Source organism: Budorcas taxicolor, chromosome 1 (genome assembly GCF_023091745.1).
Source record: "Budorcas taxicolor isolate Tak-1 chromosome 1, Takin1.1, whole genome shotgun sequence".
Taxonomy (NCBI): Eukaryota; Metazoa; Chordata; class Mammalia; order Artiodactyla; family Bovidae; genus Budorcas; species Budorcas taxicolor.
The window spans coordinates 217,726,843-217,744,047 of record NC_068910.1 but is presented as its reverse complement, the minus strand read 5'-3'; the positions used below and the strand labels follow the sequence as shown (position 1 = coordinate 217,744,047).

General features: G+C 38.1%; 1 protein-coding gene and 1 non-coding gene across 2 annotated transcripts in view; both read left to right on the top strand.

Annotated features, from left to right (window-relative positions):
- Window positions 1-16,923, top strand: part of DAZL (deleted in azoospermia like) — a 40,177-nt gene extending 23,254 nt beyond the window's left edge. Inside the window, exons 5-14 of the mRNA XM_052645895.1 lie at window positions 3,485-3,631; window positions 3,908-3,999; window positions 4,580-4,631; window positions 5,072-5,135; window positions 5,228-5,367; window positions 8,461-8,532; window positions 9,253-9,303; window positions 10,130-10,243; window positions 11,691-11,789; window positions 16,870-16,923. Of these exons, the coding sequence (XP_052501855.1) occupies window positions 3,485-3,631; window positions 3,908-3,999; window positions 4,580-4,631; window positions 5,072-5,135; window positions 5,228-5,367; window positions 8,461-8,532; window positions 9,253-9,303; window positions 10,130-10,243; window positions 11,691-11,789; window positions 16,870-16,923 (885 nt within the window). The remainder of the gene's footprint in view (window positions 1-3,484; window positions 3,632-3,907; window positions 4,000-4,579; window positions 4,632-5,071; window positions 5,136-5,227; window positions 5,368-8,460; window positions 8,533-9,252; window positions 9,304-10,129; window positions 10,244-11,690; window positions 11,790-16,869) is intronic.
- On the top strand, window positions 10,491-10,562 carry TRNAL-CAA (transfer RNA leucine (anticodon CAA)). Its single transcript has one exon. It is a non-coding gene; the product is annotated as a tRNA-Leu (tRNA).
- Window positions 16,924-17,205: the final 282 nt, after the last annotated feature.

The window sequence follows — 17,205 nt, the reverse complement described above, 5'->3', positions numbered from 1 at the left end:
CATTAGGTGGCCATAGTATTGGAGCTTCAGCATCAGTCCTTCCAATGAATATTCAGAACTGATTTCCTTTAGGAACGACTGGTTTGATATTGCTGTCCAAGGGACTCTCAAGAGTCTTCTCCAGCACCACAGTTTGAAAGCATGAATTCTTCCGCACTCAGCCTTCTTTATGGTCCAACTCTCACATCTGTACATGATTACTGGAAAAACCATAGTTTTGACTATACAGACCTTTGTTGGCAAAGTGATGTCTCTGCTTTTTAATATATTGTCTAGATTTGTCATGGGCTTCCCTGGTGGCTCAGAGGTTAAAGCGTCTGCCTGGAATGCAGGAGACCCGGGTTTGATCCCTGGGTCGGGAAGATCCCCTGGAGAAGGAAATGGCAACCCACTCCAGTACTCTTGCCTGGAGAATCCCATGGAGGGAGGAGCCTGGTGGGCTGCAGTCCATGGGGTCGCAAAGAGTCATAGCTTTTCTTTGAAGGAACAAGCAACCTTTAACTTCATGGCTGCATTCACCACAGTGATTCTGGAGCCCAGGAAAATAAAGTCTGTCACTGTTTCCATTTTCCCCCATCTGTTTGCCATGAAGTGATGGGATCAGATGCCATGATCTTAATTTTGTGAATGTTTAGTTTTAAGGCAACTTTTCCACTCTCCTCTTTCACCTTCATCAAGAAGCTCTTTAGTGCCTCTTCATTTTCTGCCATTAGGGTGGTGTCATCTGCATATCTGAGGGTGCTGTTTCTCCCAGTAGTCTTAATTGCAGTTTGTGATTCATCCAGCCCGGGATTTGGGATGATGTACTCTGTATAGAAGTTAAATAATTGGGGTTACAATATACAGCCTTGCCACACTCCTTTCCCAATTTTGAACCAGTCCAGTGTTCCATGTCCAGTTCTAACTGTTGCATCTTGACCTGCATACAGGTTTCTCAGGAGGCAGGTAAGGTGGTCTGGTATTCCTGTCTTTTGAAGGATTTTCCAGTTTATTGTGATCCACATAGTCAAAGTCTTTAGCATAGTTTAATTAATGAGTTAATTCATTAATGAAGCAGAAGTAGTTGTTTTTCTGGATTTCTCTTGCTTTCTCTATGATCCAAAAGATGTTAGCAGTTTGATCTCTGGTTCCTCTGCCTTTTCTAAATCCAGCTTGAACATCTGGAAGTTCTTGTTTCATGTTATGTTGAAATCTAGCCTGAAGGATTTTTAGCATAATCTTCCTTACGTGAAACGAGCACAATTGTATGTTAGTTTGAACATTCTTTGGCATTGTTCATCTTTGGGATTGGAGTGAAAACTGTCCTTTTCTAGTGCTGTGGCCACTTCTGAGTTTTCCAGATTTGCTGACATACTGAGTGCAGCACTTTCACAGCATCATCTAGGATTTGCAGTAGCTCAGCTGGAGTTCCATCACCTCCACTAGCTTTGTTTGTAGTAATGCCTCCTAAAGCCCACTTGACTTTACACTCCAGGATGTCTGGCTCTAGGTTAGTGACCACACCATCATGGTTCTCCAGGTCATTAAGACTTTTTTTTGTACAGTTCTGTGTATTCTTGCCACCTTTTCTGAATCGCTTCTGTTAGGTCCTTACTGTTTCTGCCCTTTATCGAGCCCATCTTTGCATGAAGTGTTCTTGTGGTGTTTCTGATTTTCTTGAGGAGAGCTCTGGTCTCTCCCTTTCTGTTATTTTCCTCTACCAGGTACACCCCCCAACTGAGAAAACCAAAAAGTGCCCCTGGGCCACAAAATCTTCCCCAGGTTGAATCAATATATTATCATAACCCTTTTTACTCCGGCAGTTTTCTGCGTGAATATTATACCTCTCACCTGAAATACATCTATCCATTGTGGTTCACATACAGCTAATACTATAAATAGTTTATCAAATAAAAAGGTATTGAAAATTCATTCACAAATGAAGGGGAAATTGAAGAGAAAGTCTGTAAGAATTGCAGAACTGCCTTGGGTGTTTGTGAATTAATTGAAAGAGTGATAAATTTTCTGTCTTGGAAAGAAATCTAGTCAAATTTCTCTATAGTTCAAGGTGTGTGACTTATGTAATATAGTCCCATTTAGAAAAAAAAGTTATAAAACATTTAAAAATGGAAAAGCTTTAAATTAGTTTTTATTCTCACTGACTTCATTGTCATGAAATATCACTGTAACATAGTTAAAGGAAAGAGTTAGGAGATATTCAGATAGAAATACAAAGTATGTTAGAACGTTAGTATGAGCATGAATTAATAGAGAAAAGCCCAAACACTCCAATTTGGAAACACAGCAATTTTTATTTCATTTGTATAGCAGTTTGTAGAAATCTTAAATTTATCATAATTTCTGGCATCTAACAAAATAGGAACTCTTAATTTCCATGATTGTAACTAATATCTATAACATTCTGCTAATATTTTCAAAAATATTTATCAGTTTCTTTTGTCCTTGCTTCTGTTTTCCTTCATAAGCTAAGGTATAATATCTTCATCTTTATCTTGCAGCCTTTTGTACTTAACTATTATTGTTATGGTTGTTCAGTCACTCAGTCCTGTCTGACTCTGTGACCACATGGACTGCAGCACGCCAGGCTTCCCTGTCCTTCACTGTCTCCCTGAGTTTGCTCAAACTCATGTCCATTGAATTGGTGATGCCATCCAACCCTCTCATCCTCTGACAGCTTCTTCTCCTTTTGCCTTCAGTCTTTCCCAGGGTCAGGGTCTTTTCCAGTGAGTTGACTCTTCACGTCAGGTGGCCACAAGTTTGTAGCTTCAGCCTCAGTCTTTCCAGTGAATATTCAGGATTGGTTTCCTGTAAGATCGACAGGTTTAATCTCCTTGCAGTCCAAGGAACTCTTAAGAGTCTTCTCCAGCACCACCATTCAGAAGCATCAGTTCTTCAGCACTCAGTGTTCTTTGTAGTCCAACTCTAACATCCATTCATGACTACTGGAAAAACCACAGCAGTGGACCCTTGTCGGCAAAGTGATGTCTCTGCTTTTTAATAGCTGTCTAGGTTTGGCATAGCTTTTCTTCCAAGGAGCGAGCGTCTTTTAACTTCATGGCTGAAATTAGTGTCCACAGTAATTTTGGAGCCCAAGAAAATAAAGTCTGTTGCTGTTTCCATTTTTCCCTGTTGGTTTGCCATTAAGTGATGGGACCAGATGCCAGGATCTTAGTTTTTTGAATGTTGGGTTTCAAGCTAGCTTTTTCACTCTCCTCTTTCACCTTCATCAAGAGGCTCTTTAGTTCCTCTTCATTTTCTTCCATTAGGGTGGTATCATCTGCATATCTGAGGCTGGTGATATTTCTCCCAACAGTCTTTGATTCCAGCTTGTGATTCATCCATCCCAGCATTTTGCATGATGTACTCTGTGTAGAAGTTAAATGGGCAGGGTGACAATATGCAGCCTTAAAAACAAATTATATTTCACAGCATCTATGATTTTAGCCTGCACATCCAGTGATGACATCTGCTTTCCAAATTACAGTCTGCAGCAAATCCTGAGACTCCAAACTCAGCCGTCTCCAGAGAGGCCAGCACCCAGTCTTCTTCAGCTGCCACCAGCCAAGGCTATGTTCTGCCAGAAGGCAAAATCATGCCGAACACTGTTTTCGTTGGTGGAATTGATGTTAGGGTAATGTACTCATGTTTTCATTTATTGAAAGTATTTTGTGAATAGTGGGATTTGGGTAATGTTGTAAACATAAGACTTTTTTTTTTTAAGTACTTCATGCAGGTTTGGAATTGTTTTTATGTATAACTTTTAGGGGCTAAAAATATCTTTGATACAGATATGTAGTTTGGGGATGCTTGGAGGAGATATTTCCACATCACCAAATCTTCTTTATAGTATCATTGAAATTTTTCAATGTTGAATTTTTACTTCTAAAAATCAAATTCTTCTGCATAGATGGATGAAACAGAAATTAGAAGCTTCTTTGCTAGATATGGTTCAGTAAAAGAAGTGAAGATAATCACGGATCGAACTGGTGTGTCCAAAGGGTGAGTAAAACATATGTTCAATATAAATTATAATAAATATCTGAGCTATACCATATATAGAATTTCAGAAAAGAAAAATTGAAAACTGGTATCCTAACATTTGTATAAGTGAAACTTGTTGCTTTGTAACTTCTTTCATGTAGAGGATAAGTTTTGCTGCCAGCTCTTTTATTTAATCATTTGCCTAGTGTTTGTATTTAAATATTTTTTGTCTTCATTTCACTTAAGAAGATTAGTCTGTTTTATCAAAGAATTGTTTTCTTCATGCATTTCACAGTATCTTAAATTTTAATGATTTTGCCATAGATAATAAGTTAAACTCAGATTCATAGGTATGAATTTTTTTGTTAATTAAGTTCCTACACTGCCTTAATCTTTGTGAATTCTGACACAAATCTGTAGATCAGGGTAGGAAAGTAAAACAGTAGTATTTATAGAGAATCTATCATGTAAATCTTACAGTTATTTATCTCAGTATATTTTTCATCCTTTACCATCATTTAGTCAGTAATAGAACACTAGTTTTAAACCATGTACTGATACGGTGGTGATTTTATACTTCATCTGTCTGACTTTCTAGCTATGGATTTGTTTCATTTTATAATGACGTGGATGTGCAGAAGATAGTAGAAGTAAGTAATCTTTTGGAAAAAATCTATTATGTTATGGATGTGGTGTTTAGTATTATTTGCGTCCTGAATATATACTCATTCTTTTATAAGATATAGAAATAAATGTACTTCCTGTTTGAAATTCAGGCTTGGAATAATTTATATAACTTATCAGAACCTCTGTATTTTTGATTGAGCATCCAGCTTCATGAACTAGAGACAGGAAAGATTCGAGACAGTAAAGGTTTTTTTTTTTTTTTTATCAAATTCCATAACTTCTCAAAATTTTATTAGAGTTAAGGTAAGTAAGGTGGTTTCATGCTGATAAGTTTTGATTTGGTATATTCTTACCACTGATCTTATCTTATAATAGTAATTTTAGAGAACTTGGGTATTTTATCAAAGTCTTGGAAGTAAAGACTTGGACATTAATTCTAGTTTTGGTACGGTTTTATTTTCAGTCACAGATAAATTTCCATGGTAAAAAGCTGAAACTGGGCCCTGCAATCAGGAAACAAAATTTTTGTGAGTAAAGAAAGGAATTGTTCTTGTTGACACACTTGTGGCTTTTCAGAGAACTGAAAATAGACTTTGTTTTCTTTTTACTCTTTAAAAAGGTGCTTATCATGTGCAGCCACGTCCTTTGGTTTTTAATCCTCCTCCTCCACCACAATTTCAGAGTGTCTGGAGTAATCCAAACACTGAAACTTACATGCAGCCTCCAACCATGATGAACCCTATAACTCAGTATGTTCAGGTAAGAAGTACCTACGCTCCTTTTTTTTTGGTGTGTGTATTATACTAGAGATCTTATTATTGATGCAAGCACCTTAAAAATGAAGCCAGTCTTAGTTCTTATCCTCTGTGGAATCATGTCAACAATTTCCTTAATAGGTGACAATACTAGCGCTGTTTGAATACTTTTGAATGATGGGACATTTTGTTAAAAATGTCATTCTTAGTGTTGCTTGTTCTTGTTACTGTTCAGTTGCTAAGTCCTGTCCAACTCTTTGCAACGCCATGGACTGTAGGATACCAGGCTTCCCTGTCCTTCATTATCTCCTGGAGTTTGCTCAAACGCACGTCCATTACTTCAGTGATACCAGGCAACCATTTCATTCTCTGTTGTCCCCTTCTCCTCCCACCCTCAATCTTTCCCAACATCAGGGTCTTTTCCAGTGAGTTGGCTCTTTGTATCAGGTGGTCATATATTGGAGCTTCAGCTTCAGTATCACTCCTTCAATGAATAATCAGGGTTTGTTTCCTTTATAATTGACTGGTTTGATCTCCTTGCTGTCCAGGAGACTCTCAAGAGTCTTCTTCAGGACCACAGTTCAAAACCGTCAGTTCTTAAGTGTTCACACTTTATGGTCCAACTCTCACATCCGTATATAACTACTGGAAAAGCCATAGCTTTGATTATACAGACCTTTGTCAGCAAAGTGGTATCTCTGCTTTTTAACATGCTGTCTAGGTTTGTCATAGATTTTTTTCCAAGGAGCAAGCGTCTTTTAATGTCACGGCTGCATTCACCGTTCGCAGTGACTTTGGAGCCCAAGAAAATAAAGTCTACCACTGTTTCCATTTTCTCCCATCTATTTGCCATTAAGTGATGGGACCAGATGTCAGAATCTTAATTTTTTGAATGTTGAGTTTTAAGCCAGCTTTTCCACTTGCCTTCATCAGGGAGCTCTTTAGTTCTTCGCTTTCTGCCATTAACATGGTGTCATCTCCATATCTGAGGTTGGTGATAATTCTTCTGGCAATCTTGATTCCAGCTTGTGATTCATCCAGCCCAGCATTTAGGGTGATGTACTCTGTGTAGAAGTTTATTTATCAGGGTTACCACGTACAGCCTTGCAGTATGCCTTTCTCAATTTTGAACTAGTCCATTGTTCTATGTCTGGTTCTAACTGTTGCTTCTTGACCTGCATACAGGCTTCTCAGGAGGCAGATAAGGTGGTCTAATATTCCCATGTCTTAAAGAATTTTCCTTAGTTTTTTTATGATCTACGGTTTCAAAGGCTTTAGTATAGTCAATGAAGCAGAAGTAGTTGGTTTTCTGGAATTCTCTTGCTTTCTCTATGACCCAAAAGATGTTAGCAATTTGACCTACAGTTCCTCTGCCTTTTCTAAATCCAGCTTGTACATCTGGAAGTTCTTGGTTCACATGCTGTTAAACCCTAACTTGAAGGCTTTTGAGCATTACCTTGCTAGCATGTGAAACAAGCTCAATTATACGGTAGTTCAAACATTATTTGGCATTGCCCTTCTTTGGGATTGAAATGGAAACTAACCATTTTCAGTCCTGTGGCCGCTGCTGAGCTTTCCAAATTTTCTGGTATACTGAGTGCAATACTTTAACAGCACCATCTTTTAGGATTTGAAATAGCCCAGCTGGAAATCCATGACCTCCACTAGCTTTGTTTGTAGTGATGCTTCCTAAGGCCCACTTGACTTCACACTCTAGGATGCCTGGCTCTAGGTGAGTGACCACATCATTGTGGTTATCTGGTTCATTAAGACCTTTGTTGCACAGTTCTTCTGTGTATTCTTGCCGCCTCTCCTGAATCTCTTCTACTTGTGGTAAGTCCTTGGCGTCTCTGCCCTTTATTTTGCCCGTCTTTGCACGGCACGCTCCCTTGGTGTTGGATTGCTTCTTACACTGCGCTTGTATCTGCTTCTATATAGTTCGTAAGTCTTTATCTGAGAACTGATCACTGTAGCCACAGAGGGTCCATCTCCTCCTTATTTTTTCCCCAAATAACTCCTAAAATGCTTGGAGACAGCTTTCTTCATGTGTTTACCTGGTTTATTCTTTCCTGGGGTCAACTAGTCTTTATTTGCAATGATTTCCAGGTGTCTCTTCATACAGATTGTTGATTTCTTGCGGTTCTAACGTGGATAAATTTCTGACGATTTAATTATATTTGTAAGTTCTATGAGTTTCTGGTATATAATTTGTCTTGTCTTGATTTCTTTAATATTCAAAGTAAAATTTGGAATACTTGTTTCCTATTGATAATAAATAACATTTATTTTCTTCTTACTTCAGTTTACCTTCTTCAGCTCAAAAGACATCTTATTCTTAAGAAAAGAAATAATAGTGAAAAGGCTCTGCAGTGTCTCTCGTTTGTTTGCATTTTTCATCTACCTGAAGTATAGAATATATCTTTTATTACATTTAAAAAAAAAAAAACAGCTACAAGAAAAGCCCTGCTTGTTCATAAAATTTACCATGCGGTATTATTACCTATTCTGGTATATTTTTGTATACTATTACCTAGATGTTTTCAGTCAGTAAATATTTATTGAAATATATAATACATTATACTCTCTCTTTTCCAGTTTGGGGTTGTACGTTGCCCTTAACTTTTAGAAGTAAAACACAAAAAGAGCCAAAATGTCTGTGGGGAGTATTCCATGTTACCCCAAAATACTGTCAAAGGAATACAAAACTGCCTGCAAATATCCTTACCAAAAAATAGCACACATGTATTAATTTAATGCTAACATGGAAATCTATTCTAATAGAGCTTCATCGTGACTAAGAAAAACTTCTGGGTGGGAATAAATATACAAAAAAGATAAACTTGGGCTTGCAAAATCAGTCACTTCCTTTATTTATCTCTTCCTTCTCCCGGCCCAAAAGGCTAACATTTGACAGAGAATACTTATTTCTTCATGAAAGCACTCACTCAGATAGAATTTTGGGTTGGATATAAAAAACTGGAAATATATAAGATTTCCTTATTTTCATGTTTTTATTGCATTGGGAATGATACTCCTCCTTTCTGATTTTTAAAAATGTACGTTGTTCATTCATTCTTTCTGTAAACTTTGTTTTCAGGCTTATCCTCCTTATCCAAGTTCACCAGTTCAGGTTATCACTGGATATCAGCTGCCTGTTTATAATTATCAGGTAATTTAATAGGGAAATTTAATAGGAATCAAAATTACTTTGGACTATTATTTAGGCCTTTATATAAATTTCCCTAATAGTTTGTCATTTAAAGTAGTTGAGTGTGCCTAAAATTTAAGGAAAAACAGAATTAGTCTAGAATTAGGGCTTCTCTATTATTTAGAATAAGAGAATAATATTTGGACAGAAATAAGCTTGGCAAGCTTTTTCTTGTACGGTCTTACAAGTTTTGGTGTCCTCTTCTATATTTCAACATGTAGTCTTCACCTTTGCTGTCTAATAGCTAAAACATACAGGCTGAATCTTATGAGTCTTTATAGCGGCATAGGTTGAGATAAAATGATTACTCAGTTCTTAGAGCGTTGAATTGCAGTTATGTTTGATAATGTTTATTTTAGCTGACTACTAGAATTTCTGTCCATAGATAGGACCTGTGACACTGACTATGGTAATAAATTCAAAGAGCTACTGTCTCTTGAGTTTTCCTGAAAACCAACTCCAGAAAATTGAGAAAAAGGTGGAGTTAATATATGAAAGTAACAATAAAATCATACATATCATAAAGTACTTTTCTCTTCCATTTTCTTTTGTTATAACAAGCTCAAGGAAACCAGCACCAGTACCTCAACATTGTCTATTTCAGATCCTTGTGACAGTGTAAAGCAGTATTTAAGTTAGCATGTAAACATTCTTTTCTTTTTTTCTTTTTTTTTTTTTAAGATGCCACCGCAGTGGCCTGCTGGGGAACAAAGGAGTTATGTTATTCCTCCGGTAAGGTGAAGTAGCCAAGCATGTACTTCCTGTTCTGTATTTTAAAAGTATTTCACTGTTACGTATTTCTTGACCTTTGCCATATTAAGTATGCCTGGAAATATTTTAAATGCCCTTTTACTTTATGTGTTACATTTCTTTGCAACTCGTGTGTGTGTGTGTGTGTGTGTGTATATATATACACACACACACGCACACATATACACACTCTCCCATGGGAGAAACTGTGCTTTTTGTTTCTCAGATTATTTTGTCTGTACTTAAGTAATGGCCGCCCTGCATACTCCGGTGCTCAGAATATGTAACCAAGAAAGATAGTACTAATACCTGTGCTATTTCTAACTCTAAGGATTTATAATTAATATTGAATCTGCCTCAAGTTTTCTAGCCAAAAAAAAAAAAAAAAAAATCTGTTGAGAGAAGCAAAAATGTTTTGCTCTCAACACTGTTAATATAAGAAAATGAATAAAACAAAAGAGGAAGCTACCTCTAAAATATCTGAGCCTTTGTTACCGTCTGTCTTTTATCAGGATTGGATATTTGAAGGACATAATATGAGCAAAAATTCTCAGGCACTGGGAAATTCCCTTCCCATACTATATGTGAAGTTTCTTAACAGAAATTCTCCCTTTAATTCTGATTATGTTAACATTTCAAAATGTAGGATTCCCATATTGCATTTCAACTATTTAGTTTAAAATAGTTTCTGAAATAATGTAATTGAAATTCAGAACAATACACATTTAAACTTTGAGTATGAGCTCACTATTTTGAAGAATATCTGATGTACATCTCTTTAATTACACTTTTATCCTTTTAAATGTAGGCGTATACAACCATTAACTACCACTGTAATGAAGTTGATACAGGAGCTGAAGTTTTGCCCAGTGAATGCTCAGTTCATGAAGCCACTCCATCCTCTGGAAATGGCCCACAAAAGGCAAACATCGAATTTTGTTCATTAATGTTTATATTTCTATATGTGCTTTTTCAAGTTTCAATAATGGCTGTTTGAGAAACATATCTTTGCTCAAATTTAAATATATATAAAGAGCTTGAGTTACTGACTAAAAGCTTCACAATTTACATAAAAGTTAATGAAATTCTAGGTACCCACAAACCAGTTACTGATTCAGTTGTCCTTCCCTTTCTTCCATTTTCATTGGATTTTTTTGGTTTGTTTGGCTTCCCTGGTGGCTCAGAGGTTAAAGTGTCTGCCTCAAATGCAGGAGACCCGGGTTCGATCCCTGGGTCGGGAAGATCCCCTGGAGAAGGAAATGGTAACCCACTCCAGTGTTCTTGCCTGGAGAATTCCATGGACGGAGAAGCCTGGTAGGCTACAGTCCACAGGGTCGCAAGAGTCAGACACGACTGAGCAACTACACCTACCTACCTTAATAAATATTAACATGGTTTGACAGAGTCCCAATGGGTAGTTTTCCTCAAGAATCCTGCTCTTCAAAAGAGGGATCAGTATGGCTTCGTCTGCCTGTCTTTCACCAGTTTAGACCTTTGCTTAGATGGGCCACATTGCGCAGTTGTTCACGGCCTTCTCACCACAGCATCACATCTGGTGGCAGTCCTCGAGAGTGCTGGGCGCACTAGTAATGGAGATGCTTAAATAGAGGGATTTCTTTTTATCATTTTAGAGCAAATCCTTGTAACAGTCACTCATTTTTGAATTATTTGTTTTTTGAATGGGTGAGGATGTGAAAAGTAATTGATCTGACTGGAATATGCATAACACTGAACGATTCCCGTAACAGTAAACAATTCCCATTGGAGTATGTGTACTTCCTTCATGTATTTCTCAATGGAAAAATTTTTAAATTACTGAACTTTGCAGTGAAAATGGAGAAGGCAATGGCAGCCCACTCCAGTATTCTTGCCTGGACAATCCCAGGGACGGGGGAGCCTGGTGGGCTGCCGTCCATGGGGTCGCACAGAGTCGGACACGACTGAAGCGACTTAGCAGTAGCAGCAGCAGTGAAAACAATCCCAGATTTGTTATACAATGTAAAATTTGAAAAAAAAAAAACACACACCAAAATAACTTAAGAGTTATATTATCAGAGTTCAACCTGAGTAAATGTTTCTTGAAATGTTGAGGGCTCACTATTTTCAGTCTAACAGGAAAAGTTAAAGAGACTTAAAAATAGCCATCTGAAGGCTTGACTAATTGAGCTTTCTAAACCAGTACTCTTAAGTTTCTGAAACAATTCTTAAATTTGGTATAAAAGTTACATACTATGTGACATGGTAAAAATGAAAAAACTGCATGAGAATTCTTTAGAAATAAATGTATGTATTTATTAAGCTTTTTCAAAAAGCTTGTTACCAGTGAATAAAAGAATGAATAGTCTTTACTGAAAACTTCTGTGTTTCAGAAATCGGTGGACAGAAGCATACAGACGGTGGTATCTTGTCTATTTAATCCAGAGAATAGACTGAGAAACTCTGTTGTCACTCAAGACGACTACTTCAAGGTATGAAAATAATAATATGTAGGATAAAAAGAATACTCGTCACCCATAAAGCGTCTTTTTTTCCCCTGTGGTATACGTATATTTATGTATATATATATTGAGCTTACATACAGCATATAATTGAACCCTTAGCTTTTCACTGTAGTCTGAGAGTGAGTGTTAAGTAGCAGTGTATCTGCTTAAATCTTGGTATAGTGTAGGTTACCCTTAGGGAAGAAATCTTTAGCAGGAGCGTATGATTTAGGGACTAAACAGCAACAATAATACTGTAATTCAAAGGGTTCTTGAAAGTTGACCAAATAGGAAAAGAAAATTTTAGATACCAGAAACGAAACTCAGAGTGCGTGGATGTTGGACTAAGGAGAAGAACGGATCGGCTACTCAGGTGAGGCACCTGGACCTTTTGTGGAAGATGTAAGTGGAGTAGTGACAAGAGCTGAGTAGAAAGAAGACTCAGAGCTGGGAAAGGGGAGAAGAATGTGGGCGCCAGAATTTAGGGAGGTGCCTGTCGTCCTGATCCTAGCACTGCCACCCTGGGCAAATCTCTTAACCTCACTCAGGCTCCAGTTCTTACGAGTCTGAGATGAGTCTCTGAGATCCCTCTAGTTCTCAGCCTCTGCATATGGAAGGGAACTGGTCGCTTCCCCAAAGGAAGAATAATGTCCTTAGTAAAGGGAAGTTTTTTGTTGTATTTTTACAGCAGGCTTATTGAGATACAATTTTCATACCCTGCAATTCACCCATTTAAAGTGTGCAATTTAATACTTCATGGAATATGCACAGAGTTGTGCAGTCATAACTACAGTAAATTTTAGAGTCGTTTGATCACCTCCAAAACAACGCTCCTTACCCATTTAGTCACTCTCTGTTCTCCCCAACTCAGCCCTTCAGTTCAGTGCAGTCGCTCAGTCGTGTCCGACTCTTCGCGACCCCATGAATCGCAGCACGCCAGGCCTCCCTGTCCATCACCAACTCCCAGAGTTCACTCAGACTCACGTCCATCGAGTCTGCGATGCCATCCAGCCATCTCATCCTCTGTCATCCCCTTCTCCTCCTGCCCCCAATCCCTCCCTCTTTAAGAATTTGCCTGTTGTGTTTCACATCAATAGAATAATACATGTTACCTTTTCTGACTGACTTCCACCAACTGAAATGTTTTTGAGGCTCATCAGTGTTACAGCATGTATTAGTGCTTCATTTTCTTTTAATTTATGGATCTACCAGTTTGTGGTTTATCAGTTCATCACTTGATAGACATTTGGGTTGTTTTCCACTTTGAGGCCCTGATGAGTAATGGTATGAACATTTGTGTACTAATTTTTGTGTGGACATAGGTTTTTATTTCTCTTGGGTATATACCTAAGAATGAAATTGCTGAGTCAAATAGTAACTGTGTTTAACTTTCCAAGGAGCTGCCAGAATTTTTCCAAAATGCAGCATTTTACATTAAAAGGGAAATTTTAAACCATTTCTTTGTATCTTAAAACAGGGAAAGGTGAATAGCTTTTTTTCCATCAATGAATGGAAATAGGATAAAACTTAAAGCATTTTTAGAAGAAGTACTTAGGGCTTCGTTTAATACAAAAGACTAGAGCTGTAGAAGAATTAAGTTCTTAGCCATCTTCTCAATAGGGAGTAGACTTAGTCATTTAAAGAGGACTTTTGTTCTCTTGTTTTTCATTGTGCATAGATAGTAAATTTAAAAGGAAAGAATTGGGGGCTGTGTGACAGCTTACTTTGCCCAGGGTTCTGAAGGTTAAACAGGCAGTGCTAACGGATTTGTTTGTAAAGCAGGAACTCTTTAACCAGCCAGTCTTTAAACTTGACTTTTACCTGGTATTAAGCAAAAGTCCGGAGACGGAAATGGCAACCCACGCCAGTGCTCTTACCTGGACAATCCCGTGGACGGAGGAGCCTGGCTGGCTGCAGTCCACAGGGTTGCTAAGAGTCAGACACAACTGAGCGACTTAACTTTCACTTTTCACTTTCATGCATTGGAGAAGGAAATGGCAACTCACTCCAGTGTTCTTGCCTGGAGAATCCCAGGGACGGGGGAGCCTGGTGGGCTGCCATTTATGGGGTTGCACAGAGTCAGACACGACTCATGCGACTTAGCAGCAGCAGCAGCAGCAGCAAGCAAAAGTCTACCTTTGAAGCTTCCGAAGTTTTCTGCTCCTCTGAGCGAAGAGTTAGAAGTTGTCTAGCATCTAGGCCTGTTTATTTTGATTAGCTAAATGTTACTATTGTTGTTTTAATTGAATTTAAATGTACTAAGGCAGGATATGGAGAAGGAAATGGCAACCCACTCCAGTTATTCTTGCCTGGCAAATCCAAAGGACAGAGGAGCCAGGTGGGCTACAGTCCATGATGTTGCAAAGAGTTGGACACAACTGAGCACTCATACAACACAGGATATACCCTCTTTCCATGATAAATTCCACTCTTAATGCCAGCCCCTTCATAATCTTTCATACCCTGTCTGATTTTTTAAAATACTTGAGTTTGTGACCACTTTTATGGACTTTAACCTAAAAAGGTTATTACCCTGTTAACATGTTACATAATTTCCAGAAGCTACCCTTTATATGATAGCAGAATTTAATTCCTAGGAAAATGACACAATTAAACTAAAAGTATAGAGAATAAAATACTTTTATTATGTTATTACTGGTTCTCAAACTTCCCTGGTGGTTCAGACGGTAAAGCGTCTGCCTACAATGTGGGAGACCCAGGTTCAATCCTTGGGTCGGGAAGATCTCCTGGAGAAGGGAATGGATTTAGAGATACCAAGGGAAAATTTCATGCAAAGATGGGCTTGATAGAGGACAGAAATGGTATGGACCTAACAGAAGTAGAAGATATTAAGAGGTGGCAAGAATACACAGAAGAACTGTACAAAAAAGAGCCTCACGACCAAGATAATCACGATGGTGTGATCACTAACGTAGAGCCAGACATCCTGGAATGTAAAGTCAAGTGGGCCTTAGAAAGCATCACTACGAACAGAGCTAGTGGAGGTGATGGAATTCCAGTGGAGCTATTTCAAATCCTGAAAGATGATGCTGTGAAAGTGCTGCACTCAGTATGTCAGCAAATTTGGAAAACTCAGCAGTGGCCACAGGACTGGAAAAGGTCAGTTTTCATTCCAATCCCAAAGGTAATGCCAAAGAATGCTCAAACTACCACACAGTTGTACTCATCTCACACGCTAGTAAAGTAATACTTAAAATTCTCCAAGCCAGGCTTCAACAGTACGTGAACTGTGAACTTCCAGATGTTCCAGCTGGATTTAGAAAAGGCAGAGGAACCAGAGATCAAATGGCCAATATCTGCTGGATAATTGAAAAAGCAAGAGAGTTCCAGAAAAACATCTATTTTTGCTTTATTGACTATGCCAAAACCTTTGCCTGTGTGGGTTGCAGTAAACTGTGAAAAATTCTGAAAGAGATGGGCATACCAGACCACCTGACCTGCCTCTTGAGAAACCTATATGCAGGTCAGGAAGTAACAGTTAGAACTGGACATGGAACAACAGACTGGTTCTAAATAGGAAAAGGAGTACGTCAAGGCTGTATATTGTCACCCTGCTTATTTAACTTATATGCAGAGTACATCATAGGAAACGCTGGGCTGGAAGAAGCACAAGCTGGAATCAAGATTGCCGGGAGAAATACCAGTAACCTCAGGTATGCAGATGACACCAGCCTTATGGCATAAAGTGAAGAGGAACTAAAAAGCCTCTTGATGGACGTGAAAGAGGAGAGTGAAAAAGTTGGCTTAAAGCTCAACATTCAGAAAACGAAGATCATGGCATCCGGTCCCATCACTTCATGGCAAATAGATGGGGAAACAGTGGCTGACTTTATTTTTTTGGGCTCTAAAATCACTGCAGATGGTGATTGCAGCCATGAAATTAAAAGACAGCTACTCCTTGGAAGGAAAGTTCTGACCAACCTAGATAGCATATTCAAAAGCAGAGACATTACTTTGCCAACAAAAGTCCATCTAGTCAAGGCTGTGGTTTTTCCAGTGGTCATGTATGGATGTGAGAGTTGGACTGTGAAAGAAGCTGAGCGCCAGAGAATTGATGCTTTTGAACTGTGGTGTTGGAGAAGACTTGAGAGTTCCTTGGACTACAAGGAGATCCAACCAGTCCATTCTAAAGGAGATCAGTCCTGGGTGTTCATTGGAAGGAATGATGCTGAAGCTGAAACTCCAGTACTTTGGCCACCTCATGGGAAGAGTTGACTCATTGGAAAAGACTCTGATGCTGGGAGGGAGCAGGACCAGGAGGAGAAGGGGACGACAGAGGATGAGATGGCTGGATGGCATCACTGACTCAATTGACATGGGTTTGGGTGAACTCCGGGAGTTGGTGATGGACAGGGAGGCCTGGTGTGCTGCAGTTCATGGGGTGGCAGAGTTGGAGATGACTGAGCAACTAAACTGAAACTGAACTGAACTGATTCTCAGCTCCATCCCTCTTTGTAAGGCCTCATTTCTTCTGTCTGCACATCTGCTGGCAATAAAGTGAAAGGAAATTTTTGCATATACTTTAATTTTTCTATTCATTTCCTTAAAAATTACATATCTTCATTATAGCTTAAGGGTATGCCTTTAAAGATGCCAAAACTTGTATCTTTTAACCTAAAAGCATAGATTGAAATGGAGTGCTGTTCTCAAGCCATCATAAAGCCATGATTTCTGTTACATACATTTTAGTAAAAATAAGACTTTTAAAAATTTCATGTTTTTCACCAGCTGTCTTTGGGACATCAGTGCAGAATCATGAATTAATAAGAATCTACATATTAGAAAACTGTAGATTTCTGAGTCCTCTTTTTCTGAGTCACCGAGATTTGTTTTTTAACTGAATTGTTGAATAAAACTGACCATTGGTATATTTGTTATCCGAAAGTTCAAGAATGCTTTCACGAAAGGATCACTTTTCTCTCATTATTTATAGTTTTAAATCTTAAATAAAAAATGCTTTCTTTTAAGTAATTTTCAAGTCTCTTAGGTGATAATGGTAATAGGAATTTTCAATGAAATTAAAATGGGCCATTTCTGTCTTTTCTAGGATAAAAGAGTTCATCACTTTAGAAGAAGTCGGGCAGTGCTTAAGTCTGTTTGATCCTCTCTGCTAACTTTCTAGTCTCATAGGAAGTCACAGGTGTTGAATAGTAAGAGACTGAAAGTTTTCCACTATTATAGAAATTTAATTCTGAATTTTGATAAATCACACTCAGACTTTCTATATAAGTTATATTAGATTGCTTAGTTTTATTTTACATTGAAAGTTTTTCATTAGACATTTACTTAGAAACTGGTTCTGTGTTGAATATATAGTTAAAAGTAAAAAAATAATTGAGACTGAAAAGAATAACTTTTAAGATATATCTGTAAGGATTTTTAC